This window comes from Oncorhynchus masou, chromosome 5 (assembly GCF_036934945.1).
Source record: "Oncorhynchus masou masou isolate Uvic2021 chromosome 5, UVic_Omas_1.1, whole genome shotgun sequence".
NCBI lineage: Eukaryota > Metazoa > Chordata > Actinopteri > Salmoniformes > Salmonidae > Oncorhynchus > Oncorhynchus masou.
Window position 1 is genome coordinate 46,902,106 of NC_088216.1, and position 19,339 is coordinate 46,921,444.

The 19,339-nt window shown below is 45.0% G+C and overlaps 2 protein-coding genes across 3 annotated transcripts; both read left to right on the plus strand.

Annotated features, from left to right (window-relative positions):
* The first annotated feature begins 1,308 nt into the window (after positions 1–1,308).
* On the plus strand, positions 1,309–11,671 carry LOC135539702 (ataxin-7-like protein 2). Of its 2 annotated transcripts, none has more exons than XM_064965753.1 (10): positions 1,309–1,470; positions 2,702–2,770; positions 4,312–4,642; positions 4,848–5,101; positions 5,376–5,458; positions 7,635–7,849; positions 7,944–8,118; positions 8,640–8,761; positions 8,938–9,805; positions 11,272–11,671. In XM_064965753.1, exons 1-10 carry the CDS (start codon positions 1,341–1,343, stop codon positions 11,287–11,289), a joined length of 2,265 nt encoding a protein of 754 aa, XP_064821825.1. In that variant the 5' UTR covers positions 1,309–1,340; the 3' UTR covers positions 11,290–11,671. The 2 variants fall into 2 exon arrangements, with proteins under 2 accessions (XP_064821825.1, XP_064821827.1); XM_064965755.1 differs by having other exon boundaries at positions 1,380–1,470; positions 2,542–2,770.
* Positions 11,672–12,745: 1,074 nt separating this feature from the next.
* On the plus strand, positions 12,746–19,298 carry LOC135539703 (probable transmembrane reductase CYB561D1). The gene is made up of 3 exons (XM_064965756.1): positions 12,746–13,444; positions 15,747–15,784; positions 17,143–19,298. Exons 1-3 carry the CDS (start codon positions 13,288–13,290, stop codon positions 17,641–17,643), a joined length of 696 nt encoding a protein of 231 aa, XP_064821828.1. The 5' UTR covers positions 12,746–13,287; the 3' UTR covers positions 17,644–19,298.
* The last annotated feature ends 41 nt before the right edge of the window (positions 19,299–19,339 follow it).

Genomic DNA, 19,339 nt, shown 5'->3' on the forward strand with positions numbered 1-19,339 from the left:
GCAGCAGTGGTTGTTTTGTATGTCAGGCTCAGGTTAGGTCAATAGTAATTCTCAATTCCTGGGATGTCCTCCACATTCAGTAAGCCATGCAGATCCGTGGCTGAGAAACTGATCCTTTGGTGTTGACCCATGCACCCACCCCTGGTTTTCCAGCACTGGTACCAGCCCAATATCCAACCCCGCCAAAACACCAACCCAGGTTTTCCTGGTCCCAGCCCCAACACCAGCAACAACACTGGACACGGCACCGACCAACCATAACTGCCACCTTCATCCAGCAGCTCAGACCACACCCCTTCCCTCCCCAACACAAAGACACAAACACACTGTCAACCACTCCACCAGACCAACCATGACTGACTGACTAACAAATTGATGGACTGTGTGGAAATATTGAGACCACAAATATGAATTAATATGCTGTGAACACTACCTAGCAGCAAACCTGCTTGCACCAATACATTGTAATTACAGTCAAATAATGTGAAATACAAACCCATCCCCTCAATGAATTTCATCCATCCATCCATTCATTCTGATTACACTAATTGTACTGTAATATTAAATAAAGAATTTTACTTTCCATCTAGATTACTGTCAAATTCATGTTAACCCCTTCACAGTGAACGTTACAGTGGTTTTCATAGTGGTCTGCTAATGAGGACATTTGTGTGTAGAGCGTGTGTATGAATAGGTCACAATAGTATTGACTTCCGGGGTTTAACCTCTCAATGGTATTATGGTATTATGTGTCGGGAGAGTTTGTTACCCCCACGTGTGGTCAAATCCTATTTTTATCCCTCGAACCTTTCCTTAGCACCTATCTTTTGTGTTCACTGATCTGAAAGGACTGTATTTATGTAGGTAATATAGTGATGCCATATTATATATTTTTTCCAGTGCTTTGGGGTCTGTGAAGGGGATAGCATCTGACTGCGTGCTTTCATCTAGGTGTACCAGTGCCTGGTTATGCAGGAAGATACAGTGTTCCATCGGCAGCATCTGAATGGTCTGAACTTCTGAAGTGGTCTCTGTATCATTTCCTTCACCTGTGCTGATGTGGGAAAACTTGTTTTTTTTTGTTTCAGTTTCAAGTTTACTACTGCAGCACAACAGAGATTGAAATAGCAAGGTTTCCCATCTTGTCCACAGCATAAACACTCAACACCCAATAGACAGTCAAGTGACCTCCTGCTGTTCGCCAGTTGTTCACTATAAGTTCACCCCCGCAATGTTTTAGACTCGACTGCTACGTGCGGGAGTTTCGTGAATGCGCACGCAGGGACTTCCCATCGCTGTGGTGAACGCGGAATATGACGTAAGTCACTTGCGGGGCAGTGATGATGGCGGTGTGTGAACGCGCAGTAAAAGTAATGGCTGCTCTGGAACGGCGGGTGCCTAGTCTCGATGATTTCGTGGGCCAAAGCTGGAGCGCTTGGGCTGAGAGAGCCGGTGTGACTGCGTCGGAAGGTAAGGGAGCACCTTTGGAATCGGTATTGTCAGATATCAAATCGATTGGCCATTCTGTTGAGGTTTATTTTCGTGGAAACGGGCGGCAGCCATAACCATGTTACCCAAACAAAGACCCTGCTGGGTCCTAGCGCTTGCTGGATAACATGTTGCTTTCTCCCAGGTCCTAGAGCGGTCGGCGTCTTCTGAAAAAAATAAGTGATAATTGTGTTTATTTGATCCTCATTTTGTCTTTTATGTACACATACACACACCATGGCCACCAGTTGACAGTATGTTTTCATTATAGCGTCACACGCCCAAATAGAACTGTGGCCCTACACAGCGGAAGGCGGTTTGCATTAGTTGTAGGGATGGTTGGGCGAGCAACTTCTTGCCATAGCAAGCTGGCCGTATTAGCAATGAAGATAATACTGCTAACAGGATGATACAGTCTGATGCTGTTGCCACCATGTAAATGCTAGTCGAGATTGTTATTTCAAGGCGAATTTCGAACTCTTCTCGATTCATGTTCTTGGAAGCACTGTCGATTCGAGGCACAATTATTTTTTTATTATTTTTTTAAGTTTGTTTCAAGACGATAAGTGTCTAAACAGTTACATTAGTGTATATGTACGCGCATTCATTGTCTGGCACCTCTCAAAGTGCTACTCTACTCTCTCCCTAACTTTCTTATCAACCAACAATTATCTCTAACATAATGAACACGATTCCAACAGTAAACACACGTATTAGGTCAAAGATCATGCTCATAGCCTAAATCAAGCACAGCAACAGACCGAGGGGCCAAGTTCACCATGTGAAAGGGAGTCACTTATCCAGCTCGCCAGTTTTCTTGAAAATTAACATTCATACTGAAAGAGAATTCCCATCTATATATCCTGTATGCATTACAGCTTCAATATCTCTGTGATCTGTTGTGCAAGTTGCCAGTTGTGAGACAGGAAGTCACGATCAGAACCTGTCTAGTCAACACCGACAAGGGGATTACTTTTAATAATCTGATATGGAGTAACTTGACTGGCAAAGGTGTGCGTCTTCCGTGTTGCTTTCACTTGACCTGCCTTTCAGATCATTGCGGATCAAATGAAGAAGAGGTGATGGAGGAACCACCTTGAATATTGAGATGCGCCCAAAGCCTACTATCCATGCGTTTGTATCCTGTATGCCTTATCCCCTCTGATGAAATTCCCTGACCACTGCTCCTCAGTCACAGAGTCTCTGTTTTCAGGCTCTGATGGAGATGACTGCAGCAAGAATGGGAAGAACGCAGCCGAGGCAATGTCTCTTAGGAAGGAAGGTAAGTCTTTTATTGGAGTGCATGTTGGTTACATCCTTCATACTCAGGTTTAGATTGACATCGAACCTTACTATCCAGGTCCCCTGGCAACAATGGACACAGCTTCTGCACAGAGTGCGTGTCTCCAGATTTGGCTTTTTCGTCCAGTGCTCCCCTGGGTGTCTTGTCTTAAGATCTGAATGGGGTGTGGGGTTGGGGGGCACAGGGGGGCTGCTCCCTGCTAGGATCTCTCTCGCAACCAGCCTGGTAGTCTGCAGCAGCAGCTGTCTGACAGACATTGCCGTGTGTACTTGTTAGACTGCGTGTGTTTCTCAGGGTGACAGACAATGTGATTTGGGTTGTTCCACCTCAAAAACAGACGATTTCGACAGCTACCGTCTCATATTGTTCTGAAATCATTTTTTTTGTTTCAAACAAGATTAATGGAACATACATACTTTTTGTGTTTTACCCCCTTTTTCTTCCCAATTTTGTGATATCCAATTGCGATCTTGTCTTATCACTGCAACTCCCCAACGGGCTAAGGAGAGGCAACGGTCCAGTCATGCGTCCTCCGAAACATGACTCGCCAAACTGCGTTTCTTAACACCTGCCCGCTTAACCCGGAAGCCAGCCGCACCAATGTGTCGGAAGAACACCTGTCACAAGGAGTCGCTAGGACAAGGACATCCCGGACGGGGAATTTACACAAGATATACTAAGAATATGTACAGCAGTAGATGTATTAGTGAGCGATCTCAAGAATCCAGTATATAGATAAATATGTGGTGTGTGTGTGTGTGTGTGTGTGTATAAACAGTGTAACTAAAATACAATGTACAGTAGGATAAATATTAGATTGAGCTATGGGATACTGGATTTAAATACAGTGTGAAACGTTAAGTGTCTGGTGGTTCAATGTCTCTATAACATGTGACCGCAGCTGGCTTTGAGTGTGTGTACATTCGTGTGTTTGTGAGTATGAGGTGTGTGTGATGGCTTGTGTTGCTGCCATACCTGGTCCATGTAAGAATGCTTACAGGGTACAGAAACCAATGTCATTTTGTAATTTGGGTGAACTATCTCTTTAACAATGGGGGGTCTTTAAAAAATGATCGGTATGGAGGGTCCGTGGTTTACTTTTAGCCACTTTGGATTCATTTTTCAAATCAAATCGGACTCTATGTAAACAGGAAATAAGAGTAACTATCATTATTGAATCCTCCTGTCTTACTCATTGTTAGTAGAAAGTTTGGTCCAAATTGGATATTAGCAACTATCATTATTGAATATTTTACGAGTCCTACAAATTAAAGTGGCCAATTTGGGTGCAATCAATTAGCTTAATTGTTCAGAGATCTAATTATATTTCAAGAAAATAATGTTTCCGGAATGCTAATCTTATTTGTTTCTAACAGTAACCATTTCAGAACAATCTGAGATGGTGGGAGTCATGGCTTGCTGAAATTATACGGAACGACCCATGTGTGTCTATACCTGCTTTCCCGGTATGTGTGATTTCTCACCTGTTTCTCATTTCACTCTCTCCTAACCTCCTTCAGACATGTCGATCTTCGGCCACTACCCGGGCCAAGATGACTTCTACCTGGTGGTGTGTAGCCACTGTGGCCAGGTGGTCAAGCCCCAGGCTTTTGAGAAGCATTGTGAGAGGAGACATGGCCCCCTGAGCAAGCTGTATGCACGCCTCCGCCCCCCCCCTCCAGCCCCCCAGCAGCGACCCCGCCACAGCCACTCTCCATCCTCCACTCACGCAACCTCCTCTTCCTCCTGGGAAGGAAGGGGGCAAGGGTCCGGGGCACCACGGGCAGCCCCCCCATCCCCATCCACACCCCCCCAGTTAAGACATACCAAGCCCCTCAAGGATGTAGTACGGTAAGAGGGATGGGATAGATGAAGGGGATTAAGAGGGGGGATTAGAGGACAGGTTTCGTGGTCCTATTATTTGAATTTAATTTTTTTTTTAATAGAGGTGAAAACCATCTTATTGGTACGTTATTGGTAACATTTATTCTGATTTAATTTCCATGTTTTAAACATCTGATCATGTTCTCGCTCTTTTTTGTTGTTGTCCCTTCAGCCACTCCCCCCTAGATAAGAGCCCCCACAGCGGTCACTCTGAGTCGGCTGTGTTTAAGCAGCCTCCACCCTTGGAGCCTCCCCTGAGCTCCCCACTCCCCTCCCTCAGAGACCCACCCTGGCCCCATGGAGACACCCCGCCCGGCCGGCCCTCCAACAGTGAGAGGACACATACCCAGAAGAAGGAGGTCACATCGGCCCCTACCCTCCCTGCCCACCTCCGTGGACCAAGACCCTACAACAAAGTGGCCTCCAGTGAGTCTTTATTTCCTTTCATCTTAGTTCATACAAGTTTGGGTCACTGAGATGCAATGTATTTTTTTAACAGAGATGGGCCTTCCCCTCAGGATCTGTTTTGTTGGGGGAAGAGCTTGTTAAATAGAAGAATGCTAAAATGAAGTGACATATTCTATTACCAGGCTAGTGATCAGAGAGGAAAGAGCACAGAGCTAGGAAGCTAATTCCGACTGAGTCACAGCCGTTGAGTCTGATTGCTATTAAGACACTCTTCTGTTCCTGTCATCTCCAGGGAGAGAGTGTGATCTCGACAAGCACTGCGGAGTACTAGACCCCGAGAGGAAGAAAGTCTGCACTCGTCTCCTGACCTGCAATGTAAGTTCGCACACTCTGCATATGAAATCACATCTCCCTCCTCTATCCCAGTGTCCTCTCTTCTTGGCCCAGCATTTTCTTCCTTGCCACCTATAGTATTCCATCCCTCTTCCCCCCCCACCCACCCCTTCCCCCTCCCTTCCTCTCCCCTTCCACCCACCCACCCCCCTTCTCTCCTCTCTTTTCCTTCCTCTCCCTCTTCCAGCTCGTTCCCTCCCCCCCTCCCCCCTTTTCCTTCTCTCCTCTTCCAGCTTTTCCTTCCTCCCCTCTTCCAGCTCTTTTCCTTCCTCTCCCCTTCCAGCTCTTCTCCCTCCCCCCCTTTCCTTCCTCTCTCCCTCTTCCAGCTCGTTCTCCCTCTCCCCCACCTTTTTCCTCTTCTTTCTCCCCCAGCCCTCACACTGTTGTGTATTCCGTAGCCGGGTGACTGAAGCTTTGGGAAAATCACTTCTGTCCTTACTGCTTTCGACCCAATTATGTTCACTCAACAAGAGTCCGTACAGGATGTGAAGTTTGGAGGATTGTGACTTTTCCCATTGTTCACTGCTGTCAGATATCTTGTTCCAACTGATTGATTTGTTTGAGGAACTTATCTACACGTGCTGGCTCCTCTATTGTTGGTCCAACTGGCAAGAGATGAAAATTATTTCCCAATAGAAAGACGGTCAGTGATATGCCAAGAGTAATAACTTGGGTGTTTTCTTTTATCTGTGATTCGGCGATCATAAGAAACGGGAACTGTCGGGCACAGATAAGAGACATGTCTAGGTTATTACTCTCCTGTATTAATTGGAGGAGCTCCAATGATGGCGGTCTCCTTCAAAACAATGAACCCATAGATGACAATAGTAATTGCTTTACATTCATGACGTCACATCAGGCATGTATTTCAAACAAAGACACTTTAAATGAAAGGGGTGACACGACGTTTAGGCTTAATTGGGCCCTTTCCTTATGATGAGGATGAGTCATTTCTCTCCATTCTGACACTTGGTCCTCATGTCTCTCCTATAGTTTACACTTCAGCTATTCATTGCTATGGCAGCATAGTACATTAGTCGTCTAAATATCATGTTTCGTGATTGCGGTGTTGCCATAGTATTTGAAAGGTTCTCTACATAAAGGAAGGGGTATTTTGTGCAGGGTATTGAGGACATTGTGGTATTAAAAATGTCCCCTAGCCCCAGTGGAGTTAGTGGTAGAGACAAACCTTCCTCCTTATCAAAATCTCTGCTCTGACATGACTAGGGAGGTGAAGGCGAAGTAGTGGAAACCTTTCACCCACCCCATGTTAGATCGGTTATTACAAGGTCCTCAGGTCTCTCAGCGCGCAGTGGGGTCACGTGTAGGCAGGAGCAGATATGACCCGATTTGATTTTTTTTTTTATTTTTTTTTTTAAAGTCTTCATTTTCTGTATTTAAAAAAAAAACAACATAATAATAATTACAGGAAAGGGAAAGAATCTGAGAAACTGCTTCTCGTTCAGACGCCCACACTGGATTTTTCTTAACGTCTAATTGTCTGCTGTACCAGGACTTATCCTCCCTCTTTACCAAGACTATTTGATAGAGCAATCTTTTGTCATCTGTGGTTATACCTATGTATTTTTAATGAAATCCAGGCTCTTTTTAAATGCTTTCTACATATCTCTAACATTCTGGTTAAGGCTCTGCTTTTCTGAGGCACTTCTGATGCTTTTTTTTCTTTCAAATCACCCCTCTCCTCATAGTTTGTCACTCCTTTCAACAGATTTGCTCAGGCGTATGTTGACTGTATGTGATTCAGGTCATCTCTAGCAGATCCGTTCAAATGCTAATGAATCCCACCTCGTCTCAGACCCATCTGTGGATGTGAGAAGATGGTGATGTGAGAGAACACATTTACCCGAGAATTAGTGAACTTGATTGAAAACGATCGCTACAGACAGTCAGTGGTTATCAGGACTTGGCAGTCATAGGGGCTGGGCGCTACAGTGTTTCCTCCAAAACACAAAGGAAAGTTGGACAGCATCACCCTATATTCACCGCACGAGGACTATTTTTATCATGTCTATTCGGATGGAAAGTGTAGGCTTTGAGTCACTTTTGTGTGTAAGAAACTGACGTTTTCAGATAAACACATAAATAATTGTGTTTAATTGTTTTCTCTCCCTGGTCTGTTTCTTTCTCCTGTCCTTAGATTCACTCCATCCACCAGCGGCGGAAGGTTCCTGGTCGGAGTAAAAACTTTGACCAGCTGGTGGCCGAGCTGAAGACGGGGGCCCGGATCCGTGAGCGGGGGGGTCAGACCCAGGAGGGGAGCGGCTCGGGTCGGTCCCCCAGCCCAGAGGCCCCCGACGACCCCCCAGAACCCCCCCACTGCAGGAGACCCCTCACCAACAACCCTGCCTTTAGGTAGGGGACTTATGTTATTAGATGTGTTAAAGTAATAGTAAAAGGTACTCGTGGTCGATGTGGACGAAATATTAACGTGTGTGTGTGTGTTCAGTCGGTCCAGGGCGTCTTTAGAAAGCGCTACAGAGGAGGACAAACCTTGTCAGGAGGAGGGTAGCGCCCCATCACCCCTCACCCAAGGGCGCATCTCCAGCGACGAGAGCGAAGGAGAGGGGCCTGAGGAGCCGTACGAATACCCTTCCTCCTCCTGGCACCCCAAACCAGCCGCGGTAAGATTACAGGGTGTCATCAACTAGTCCTAGTGGTATTATCAGATGTACACTGGGTGTTCTTTTTGTTTTTTTGTACACCTGTTCTGTCCATGACAGACTGACCAGGTGAACGCTATGATCCATTATTGATGTCACTTGTTAAATCCACTTCAATCAGTGTAGATGAAGGGGAGGAGACCGGTTCAAGAAGGATTTTTAAAGCTGCACTATGCAGAAATCACTGCAGAAATCTGCCATTTCCCGATTGCTAAAATTCCAGTAGTTCTCTTCATTTCAGTTTGAGACAAAACAGGCAGGTATAGTCTAGAGCAGTGTTTCCCAAATTAGGTCCTGCCCCCCTCAGGCTGTTCTGAGGACAAAAGAGGGTGCAATGCAATGGGTGTTCCTAATGTTTGGTATACTCAGTGTATATCACTGGAGTATGGTGACCTTTTCACAGCTGTAAAATACAGAGATGTTGCCAGCACTGACTATTAACAGTCCCCTAACCCACCATGTGCTCTGTCTCTTCTCCCTAGGTGTGCTCGTTTGGCAGTCATGAGATGGGTCGTGGTGTGTACACCTTTGACCGACGGCTCCACCACCTGCGGTCGGCACTCGACGCCATGGTGGAGCAGCACATCAGCGCCCACCTCTGGAAGTAAGATTCTTTGTGATGTGTGGCCCTGTGGTAACTTAACAAGGTTTACTGGTGCAGAGGTTTGTCATAAGAGCTACATAGTGCTGTTCGAGCACCATTTTCCTGATTGTTTCCCCTCTGGACAAAGTGTTGCATTGTAGTTTTCTCTCTATCTAATTGAGGTATTTTCTCTGCAGGAAAATACCTCAAGCTTCAGACCAGTCCCAGAGTCCCTCTGCAAAGAACAACTCCTCTTCCTCCTCCTCGTCCTCCTCTTCCTCCCTGCATTCTAAAGTCAGGACAGGAAGCCACAGCACCCCTTCTCTCAGGCCCCCCTCCTCTTCTTCCTCCCACGGACCAGGAAGGGAGACACGCCTACAAATCCCCTCCCACTCCACAGCCATTAACCAATCAGCAAACTCCAGTGCTAGTGGCAGCCAAATTGTAGCCCCGGCGCCCCCTCCTGTTCGTCAGACAGGCCCAGGGCGGCCACCAGGGCCCAGCAGGCCCAAGAACCCAGTAGGGCGACCCAGCAAGCAGCAGCTGAGACTCAGAGAGGAGGCTGCTGCTGCCGCAGCCCTCCGTAAGCGCAAAGCCCCATCACAGGAGGGTGAGCACTGCGGCCCAGACAGGAACTCTATCATCCTCCAGGACCGGGGACGGCCCCCCTCCACTTCCTCTAAGACCACCCCGCCCACTCCTCACAGCCAGACCAATGGTACTCTCTCCCCCAGCAGCAAACCCCGCCCCCAGCCATCCCCCTCGGAGCCCCATTCGCCAGCGGCAGCCTGGGCGTTTAAACGGACACATCCAACCTCTGGACACTCTTCCTCCCCACCCGACCCTCACAGCCGAGGTGGGGACTCAGGACTACATGGGAGGGGGGCCGCGGGGTACGAGCACAGGGGGCTGGGGAAGAAACGCAAGGGGGGCAGCAGTGAACCCTCGCCCCCCTCTAAACTGCACCGCCTTCCCTCCTCCCCTCGCTCCAATTTCTACCCCTGGAAGGACAGTAAGGGGGGGGCGCTGCCTGGTGGGTTGGAGAAGAAAATGGGCACACAGAAGGTGGGTTACTACTTAAGATTATATTAGGAATACGTTATGTGCATTCAGGAAAGTATTCAAACCCTTCACTTTTTCTACATTTTGTTACATTACAGCCTTATTCTAAAATTGATTATTTATATATATATTTATTTATTTTTTTTTTTACCTCAATCTCCACACTACCCCATAATGACAAAGTAAAAACATGACAGTTTTTTTTTTATAAGTCTTGAAGTCAAATTGTATTTGTCACATGCCCCGAATACAACAGGTGTAGACCTTACAGTGAAAGGCTTACTTACAAGCCCTTAACCAACAATGCAGCTAAGAAAAATACCTTAAAGAACTGAAAGAAAAGTAACAAATAATTAAAGAGCAGCAGTAAAATAACAAGAGCAAGGCTATATACAGGGGGTACCGGTACAGAGTCAATGTGCGGGGGCACCGGTTAGTCGAAGTAATATGTACATGTAGGTACAGACCCTTTACTCAGTACTTTGTTGAAGCACCTTTGGCAGCGATTACAGCAGCGATTCTTCTTGGGTGTTATGCTACAAGCTTGGCACACCTGTATTTGGGGAGTTTCTCCCATTCGTCTTTACAGATCCTCTCAAGCTCTGTCAGGTTGGATAGGGAGCGCCACTGCACGGCTATTTTCAGGTCTCTCCAGAGATATTAGATTGGGTTCAAGTCCGGGCTCTGGCTGGACCACTCAAGGACATTCCAAGACTTGTCCCGAAGCCACTCATGCATTGAGGAACTCTAGAGCTCTGTCAGTGACCATCGTGCTCCTGGTCACCTCCCTGAGCAAGGCCCTTCTCCCAGGATTGCTCAGATTGGCTGTGCGTCCAGCTCTTGGAAGAGTCTTGGTGGTTCCAAACATCTGCCATTTAAGAATGATGGAGGCCACTGTGTTCTTGGGGACCTTCAATGCTACAGAAATGGTTTGGTACCCTTCCCCAGATCTTTGCCTCGACACAATCCTGTCTCGGACATCTATGGACAATTCCTTCTAACTCATGGCTTGGTTTTTGCTCTGACATGAACTGTCAACTATGGGACGTTATATAGACCGGTTTGTGCCTTTCCTATTCATGTCCAATCAATTGAATTTACCACAGGTGGACTCTACTCAAGTTGTAGAAACATCTCAAGGATGATCAATAGAAACTGGATGCACCTGAGCTTTATTTTGAGTCTAAGCAAAGGTTCTGAATACTTATGTAATTAAGGTATGTTATTTTTATACATTTGCAAAAATTTCTAAACCTGTTTTTGCTTTGTCATTATTGGGTGTTGTGTGTAGATTGATCGGGAAACAAATGATTTAATCAATTTTAGAGTAAGGCTGTAACGTAACAAAATATGTCAAGGGGTCTGAATACTTTCCAGATGCACTGTTTGGTACATATTATATTTGTTGTCCCAAGTATTTGTGACTATAAAGCAGCCAATTGACTGTGGTCTTCCTCCTTTCTCCACAGCCAAAACTGCACCATTAAGAGTGCTTGCCTTACAAGCCACTATGAGGGAGACATCACAGGACTTGAGATGTGTGTGACAGGATGTTCAAGCCAATGTCGATGTATGCAGGTGCATATGTCTATTGAAGCCTATATGGGAATGAGTATACAGGTGTATGTGGGAGAGAGAGTGCTTAAGACCAATACAGTACGAGCTACGCGTTGTTCAGTTCCTGAGTCGGATGTGCGTGCGTGTGTGTGTATCTTTGTGAGTTTGCAGATGTTGGTGAGTGTGTGCAGGACAAAAGGGACACGTGAATTTCTGTGTGTGAATTTATAAATACCTCAAGACCTTCTGGTTATGCTGCTAAATTAATATGTTGGTTTATAAAAATTGTTTAAAAATATCCTTTACACTTGATGTTGTGGCTTTTCTTTTGAGGCTGGTATAGGAAGAAGGGGTCACCAGATATAATTTTTTGCAGCCTTGACATACCAGATCATATACAACCATGTTAGTCTGAGAAATGATCTCACTGTATTGGCTAATTACTGTTGTATGATGCCAGTATAGAAGTGACATAACAGTAGCCTTCACACCTTTGCATCAAGGTGGGAGAGGGAGCGCTGAGTTAGCCAATTATTGCTCAAAGGACTGCATTCCATGACGCCATGTTCATGAAATTGGAGCAACTCCTTAAAAAACAACTGGAGTAAGAAGTGTTTTGTACAGGGGTTGGATAGAAAAATGTAATGCATTATGAAGGCTATTCACGCGTGTGTCAAATTAGTGCAATACGAGCTCTTGATTCCGAGCGCACGTTCCTCGTTGGATAGCAGCTCGTGCTGCTGGGGATATCGCCATGAGATGACTCACTGATTTGACAGCTGACTGGCTCCTCTGTCAGTGACGTTGCTGTTTTTTTCCCCCGAAGCCTCTCTAAAATGGGGGGGTTCGATTAATCTCGCCCGTGTAGCCGTGTTTGCCCTGGCTGAAAATTCGCATTCCATCGAGAACCGGGCTGCCTCCCGGACGTGAGCTAGGTGCCCCGCGCTGTCAGACGGCTCAAAACAAAAGTAAATAATTTTGCGGGGCGTCAGGTAGCCTAGTAGTTAGAGCGTTCGGCTTGTAACCGAAATGTTGCAAGATCGATTCCCTGAGTTGACAATGTCGTTCGTTCTGCCCCTGAACAAGGCAGGGCCGTCATTGAAAATAAGAATTTGTTCTTCAAATCAAATCTATTTATATAGCCCTTCGTACATCAGCTGATATCTTAACTGACTTGTCTAGTTAAGTACAGATTAAAAAAGCACGTGTCGTAACATTCTGTGATTTCCTATGCTGAAGTGATAGTTTTCATTGTGAAGACTAAAACATTTATTTTATGGAAAATATATATATATTTCTGGCCTATGACCGAGCGGCGCAATTACTGTTCGTCTGTGAGGGCGCTCCTCTTCTGATGATTCAACCCGGGCAAGTGTAAAATAACTCATGTCTCATCCACCAAGAGATTCTATCCAGGAAGTGGATTCGAGAACCCACCTGATCGACTTGAACCAGTGGTAGTAGGCCTACAGTAAATATTCCAGGTGCGCTGGACAAAAAGTATCAGCTGGTCCTTATCTGCGGGATGTTTTGGAACGAAACCTGCCGGCCTGGAATTTGATTTAGTCTACGTAGGTGCGTAACAGTAAAATGCTGCCGTTTTATAATCTCTGTAACTGGAGGGGATTTACTAGCTACAGACTAATCCGTTGAGACCGCACATCCATCGTTTCGTTTTCCTGTGATGTGTTGGTCAACATAGTTTGTGATACGTTTATGAATGTGAGGCAATTTGATACATCCTTGCTGCGCAAGAGTCGCGAGCGCGGTCACGGATAGACTGGCGCCAACGGTTCAAGAACATTAACTGGCCCGATTTATATCCAACTGATCTCCATGTATCTGCCACGACGCTCAGCGAACACAGACCATCGGTTTATCATTGTACAGTTAGCCCGCACGCTCTCCATTTAGCGGGCCGCGGAGAGATGCGCGCAGATGTGGAGTACAGCCCGGTCGGCGAGGGGCTGGGGATGAGCGAGTTCTGGCTATATGTGTGGATGCGAAGGGTTGCAGTGATCGCTGCGCATGTCATAGCTGTGGGTCTCACTGTACTGATTTCAGTACTATCCCGCCCGGGAACAAGTAAGTTGCCTTCGTCTTGTTGACCTGTAAACTATTGACAATGATTTTGGCAATGAGTCCCTTTATCTACTTCCCCAGAGTCAGATGAACTCCTGAATATTATTTTTCATGTTTCTGTAACCAGGTTTTCATTCAACCTTTTTATGCGAGTAGAGTAGCCTACTCTCGGATAAAAAATGTCACGACGGGCCTGATAGAAACAGTACATTTCTAAGAAACAATTCAAAACGTCGACAAAAAATACGCTAGACAAGGTGGGATCTTTTTGTGTGTGTAAAATTAATTATGCGAGAAATGGCGGTGGCAACGCTTTTATGCACAAATATTGCTATAATAATCATCATATTGAAGTAACTTGGAGTCAAGCGATGACGTGTGGTCCCCCCCACTGACTTGAAAAGATAAATTTTAGGTCAGGGTTCCCAAACTTTTTCGCTCAGGCCCCCCTTCCAAAATTGGGGAACGTCCCCTGCACAATCCAATTGTATTTCTATGGGCACAAGCACTGTTCACACCCCTCTTGTTGGCGGAGAGAACCATTAGCAGGTTTAAAGCTTATTTCCTGCAATTCTACACATATTTGTCATGGGGTGCAGATATTATTTTGCAGTTTTAAAGCAGATTTTGCACGTCTATACATTTTGCTATGTCTAATGTGTATTCATGTGATATGAGTGACTCGAACATTTCTACAAAATCTTTGGACTAAAAAGAACCAAGCTAAAAAACGTTATCTGACATGGGCTAGTTCATCTCAACATTTCTGAGCAGTTATAAATATCTACGTATGCAGTGACTGACATGACAAGAGGGAAACCGATGACACACTACCCAATTTCGAAATGGCACCTTTTGCATTCTGCTACCTCAATTTTCAAGAGTAAATTTAAAGTCTGACTGAGTCGCCCCCCCCCCCTCCCCCCAAAAAACTTTAGTTGTACAGATGAAATCAATTATGATGAACTTCACAGGGTGGTGAAAGTGCAATGTGATGAGCTTGATGCTCCTTTCCAATACATATTGAAGGTTTTATTCAGGTGACATGATCAATGCTTGGTTTGTCTGCCGTTTGACAAATACAAATAATCTTGCTCTTTTGTCTATAATAATCTCATCATGTAGGCCAGTGGTTTTGTTGCCAAAGTACAATCAGGATGTTTTTTTATGCTATATTGATAGTATATGTACCAATTCTATGACAAGGAAACAACAGTCCCACCTTTCCCAATGTCAGTAATTCAATCTTGCCCATATTCTTGATGAAGAATGTTAAACTCACTGGTTTGAGACCACAAAAATCAGCCAAATCCACTAAACAGCGCTGTTAATTACACTACATTAAATACTGTGACAGAAGAAAAAGTTCAGATGTTAAATTATGATTAAATACGGGTTCATTATCATTTCTACACACTTTATACCTAGTTGTAGTCATTTAAATTCAAACAGGAGTATTTTTCATTAAGGAAAATACTGCTTTTTTACTCAGACACTCATGGCCTATTCAAAACCCACCATTTGAGAATCGCTGATGTAGGCTATACCTGTATCTGCAACATGTTGGCTAGAGTGCACATGCCAATATCAGAATGGGCACATTAGCTATATAATGCAACATTTTTGGTGACAAAACCATCAGAGTGGAAAATGCGACGGAAACCCATTTAACTTGTATTTACAATTCGGTACATGGGAATTTAACTGCAAAGTTATTGTGAAATGCTCTTTATCATCACCCACAGCATTTTATCCACAACAAGTCATTATGATGGAAACATCTCTGGTGGGAAAATGTGCATATTGTCTTCATACAGATTTTTGAGGATCGCATGAAAATCTGTCGCCAATCGGATGGAAACCTAGCTTCTCTCCAAGTATGAAGGAAGTTGGAGGTAGTTTTGCGAGCCATTGCTAACTAGCGTTAGCGCAATGACTGGAAGTGATAACCATAGATTTTCAGTCATTGCACTACCGCTGGTTAGCATTGTCTCGCTTCACACAGGACAAAGAGACATAAAATGGTATCTGACTGGGGAAGTAGATAAAGAGCCTCATTGCCTAAATCCTGAAGTATACTTTTAAGCACAAAACCTGCAGGCCTGGGGAACTGGTGGGTGCAAGGTTTTGTTCCAGACCAGCACCTAAGCATTGACCAAATATCAGTTGATTAATTATCAGATGTCTAATGCTAGGCTAGAGCAAAATCCAGCACTGATCCAAAGGACTTGATGACTGCATTAGTAACTTTCAATTGGAATGTTTTGTCCAGTGTGGACAATCGCACAATGTGTCTGTGTTTCAGGTCTATTTTCCTGGCATCCTGTGTGTATGTCTATCGCAGTAAGTTATCCTGATAACATGACACACACACCACAAAATACCATAATATACACAGAACAAAAATATATACGCAACATGCAAAGTGTTGGTCCCAGTATTTTTCCATACTTGCAAAAAGCTTATTTCTCAAATTTTGTGCACAAATGTGTTTAAATCCCTGTTAACATTTCTCCTTTGCCAAGATAATCCATCCACCTGACAGGTGTGCCATATAAAGGATCTTATTAAACACCATGATCATGACACAGGCACACCTTGTGCTGGGGACAATAAAAAGGCCACTCAAAAATGTGCATTTTTGTCACAACACAATGCTACAGATATCTCAAGTTGAGGGAGTGTGCAATTGGCATGCTGATTGCAGGAATGTCCACCAGAGCTGTAGCCAGAGAATTTAATGTTAATTCATCTACCATAAGCCACCTCCAACGTAGTCTTAGAGAATTTGGCAGTACAGCCAACTGCCCTCACAACCATAGACCACATGTATGGCGTCGCGTGGGCGAGCGGCTTGCCGATGTCTACGTTGTGAACAGAGTGCTCCATGGTGAGGGTGGGGTTTGGTATGAGCAAGCATAAGCTACGAACACAATTGCATTTTATCAATGGCAATTTGAATGCACAAAAATACCATGACGAGATACCGAGGCCCAATTATATATAAGGTATCTGTGACCAACAGCTGCATATCTGTATTCCCAGTCATGTGAAATCCATAGATTAGGGCCTAATGCATTTATATCCTCATATGAACTGTCACTCAGTAAAATCAATGAATATGTTGCGTTTATAGTTTTGTTCAGTATACTTCTAGTCTTAGGTAAGGTACTGTCACATGTGAGAGATTAAGCTCTACAACCATCTTACCTCTTGCACTACATGTGGGCCCTGCCTTGCCCGAGGCACACCGCCGGAAAAGGAGAAGCTGCAAATAAATTATACATCCACCCCTCTCTCTCGCCTCTCCCCCTCTGTTTCTTTAATAATGGATCGAAGTGTGGAACAGAGATGTGACAGGCAGGTAGCCCTGGGCTGATGACGTAACCAGGTAACTTGACCCAGAGGACTGACTGACTGGAGGAACGTTATAGAGCCGTCTCCAAAAACAGCTCAGAGGTCCTTTGTTGTTGTTTAGTGGGACAATGCGGAGTATAGGTTGCAGATGAGATGCACTGTGTACCCAGCTTTCTAAGTCGGCACAGAAACAGTATTTCCCCCACCACAAGAGATTCCTTCTTTCACCCCCCCCCCCAATTGTGTCTCTACGTTAAAGTCTCTGTCTTTGCATTATCCTCAGACAGTGTTAACCCCCTGATTGTCCTCTGATGGTTTTCTACCTCTCCTCTTGCGTCTATCAGTACATCCTGTGCCTGACCGAGGGGATCCTCCTCTTCTCTCCCGAGGGGACTCCGTTCTGCTTCAAGGCACGGAAGGGTAAAGTCCGTCTGCACTGGTTCATCCAGGCCCTGGTCATATTGGCTGCAGCCACCGGAGTTGGCTTCATGGTTGCCAGCAAGAACGTGTCAGAGCGCCCCCACCTGGCCACCTGGCACAGCCTGCTGGGGGTGGGCACCCTGGCTGCCACCGTCCTCCAGGCCGCCTGCGGTATCTGCCTCCTCTTCCCTAAGATGCTCAAGCTGTCACCTCCACGGCTCAAGCTCTACCACGCCACCTGTGGCCTCGTGGTGTACCTGCTGGCGACTGTGACCGTGGTGTCGGCCATGTTTTCTGACTGGTTCCAGGCCACGATGAAGGGGGTGGTGTGGTACGCCTTCCTGCTGCTGCCGCTGTTCCCAGCCCTGGTGATCATGAACCAAATCACTAACGCCTACCTGCCACGCAAGAAGATCACCACCTGAGACTAAGTTGTAGGTTTTCACAGTACAGTAGACTGTAGATCAGTGTCTCCCACACCTCTCATGAGTACCCCCAGCCAGGCCATGTATTTGACAACTAGCACAGCTGATTTAACTAACAAGGGGCTTGATTTATTAGGTGATAATTTCAATCAGCTGTGTTAGTTCTGGAAAACGTCAAATAAGTCGACTGTCTGTGGGTACTCATGAGAGGTTGGGGAAACTGCTATATATACAGATATACGTATCTTGAAAGACTACCACCAGGAACTCAGTCTTACACAAGTACAAACATATACAAAGTACTAGTGACGGGAGTTAGTTGCATACACACACACATCTATAAGAAGACCTGGGTGTGACCGTTGAATCCTGATAAACATGTATGGGACCTGCCCTGAAAGGCTACTGAAAGCTGACCTCTGCTGGGACAGAGCGGATGTAACCCTGAAGTCGTCTCCATTCCGTCATCTGTTTCTCCAGAGGCTACTTTGCAAATTTTACCAATGTTTTACCAACCCTTTATACGTTTTGTTTTATGATTCTTTTGTCAGCCTATATGTTACTGAACATTAGCCATTACGACACATTTTAAAAAGGCTTTTTTTTTACCAGTGTTTGACGTCTTGTCCGGAGAAGTGTGTGTGTCATTGTCATTGACACTGGAAAATATGAGCTTTCTCTGAATGAAGGTATTCGCTAGAAACCCCTTAGCGTACAAAGGCCTATTGGATGTACCAGCACGATGCCTAAACTTCTCCCAGTCTTATTTAGTAGGTAAAAACCAAGTAGACCAAATACCAGCATGTTGTTGGGCCATTTTTATACTTGATAAAGGGCAAATAAGTCAAAAAGGGAATAATATAGTAAGAGACCATAAAGATTTTTTTAATCTATTAAGTCTTCATATGTATTGCCTGCTGTGGCAGCTGCAGGAGTAAGGGAGTTGGTTCCTAATTTTGTTTTCAGAGCATACCTCGAACTCTGTATTTCCTGCTATGCTATAGGTCAAGTTTACCAGCAGCAGCTAAAGTAACTTGGCGTCGGACTAATAAAATGGCCTTTGGTACCCATGTTGTAAAACACAGTTCCTTGAACTACTCAAATCTCTTCTCTGCTTCACTTGCTTGTAAAACCAATCCAACGCCCTCCTGATTTAATAAACTGTCTCCTCATTTTAACTAATGCAAGGTTGTGTTTACTGACTACAACGAGTGGCTGAATTGAGTTTCTAAGGTAATCTTTTTAGTGTGACTATATGCTCTAATAGTTGTGTCGTTTGAGTTCCGGGAATTGGGCGAATGGACTCGCACTGTGTACTTGCAGTTCGAAAATTTTGCCTAGTTTTCACTTCTGCGCACCTATGAACATAGATATGTTGAAAAGTTTTTCTTCAATGTTTGTTACGAGCACCTAATGAATGTAGCCTATCCTACTAAGGGCTATGACCTTCAAACTCTGTGCTCATTAGAGTAAGAAGTGGCCCCTAACCACTGATACAGGAGAAAATATTTTCTCATCCCCCCTATAGGTTAGCATTGATATGGGGTGTAGGGAAATCTGATCCTAGATCTGTGTTTGAGGCAACTTCTACCTTGTGTTCTGAACTGTAAAGTTGCAGTGAACCTGCTGATGTGTTGTCTAAATAAAAACCTTGAATTCCATGATTTGTTTGTGAGGAATCATTATACTGTAGGTA

What these genes read in the sequence shown, in the direction of transcription:
- LOC135539702 (XM_064965753.1), top strand. Translation starts at nt 1,341, where the DNA reads ATGATGGCGGTGTGTGAACGCGCAGTAAAAGTAATGGCTGCTCTGGAA. An exon ending in CTACAACAAAGTGGCCTCCA is followed by an intron (nt 5,102 to 5,375) that starts GTGAGTCTTTAT and finishes TGTCATCTCCAG; the next exon opens with GGAGAGAGTGTGATCTCGAC. An exon ending in GGCACCCCAAACCAGCCGCG is followed by an intron (nt 8,119 to 8,639) that starts GTAAGATTACAG and finishes TCTTCTCCCTAG; the next exon opens with GTGTGCTCGTTTGGCAGTCA.
- LOC135539703 (XM_064965756.1), top strand. Translation starts at nt 13,288, where the DNA reads ATGCGCGCAGATGTGGAGTACAGCCCGGTCGGCGAGGGGCTGGGGATG. An exon ending in ACTATCCCGCCCGGGAACAA is followed by an intron (nt 13,445 to 15,746) that starts GTAAGTTGCCTT and finishes TCTGTGTTTCAG; the next exon opens with GTCTATTTTCCTGGCATCCT. An exon ending in CTGTGTGTATGTCTATCGCA is followed by an intron (nt 15,785 to 17,142) that starts GTAAGTTATCCT and finishes TGCGTCTATCAG; the next exon opens with TACATCCTGTGCCTGACCGA.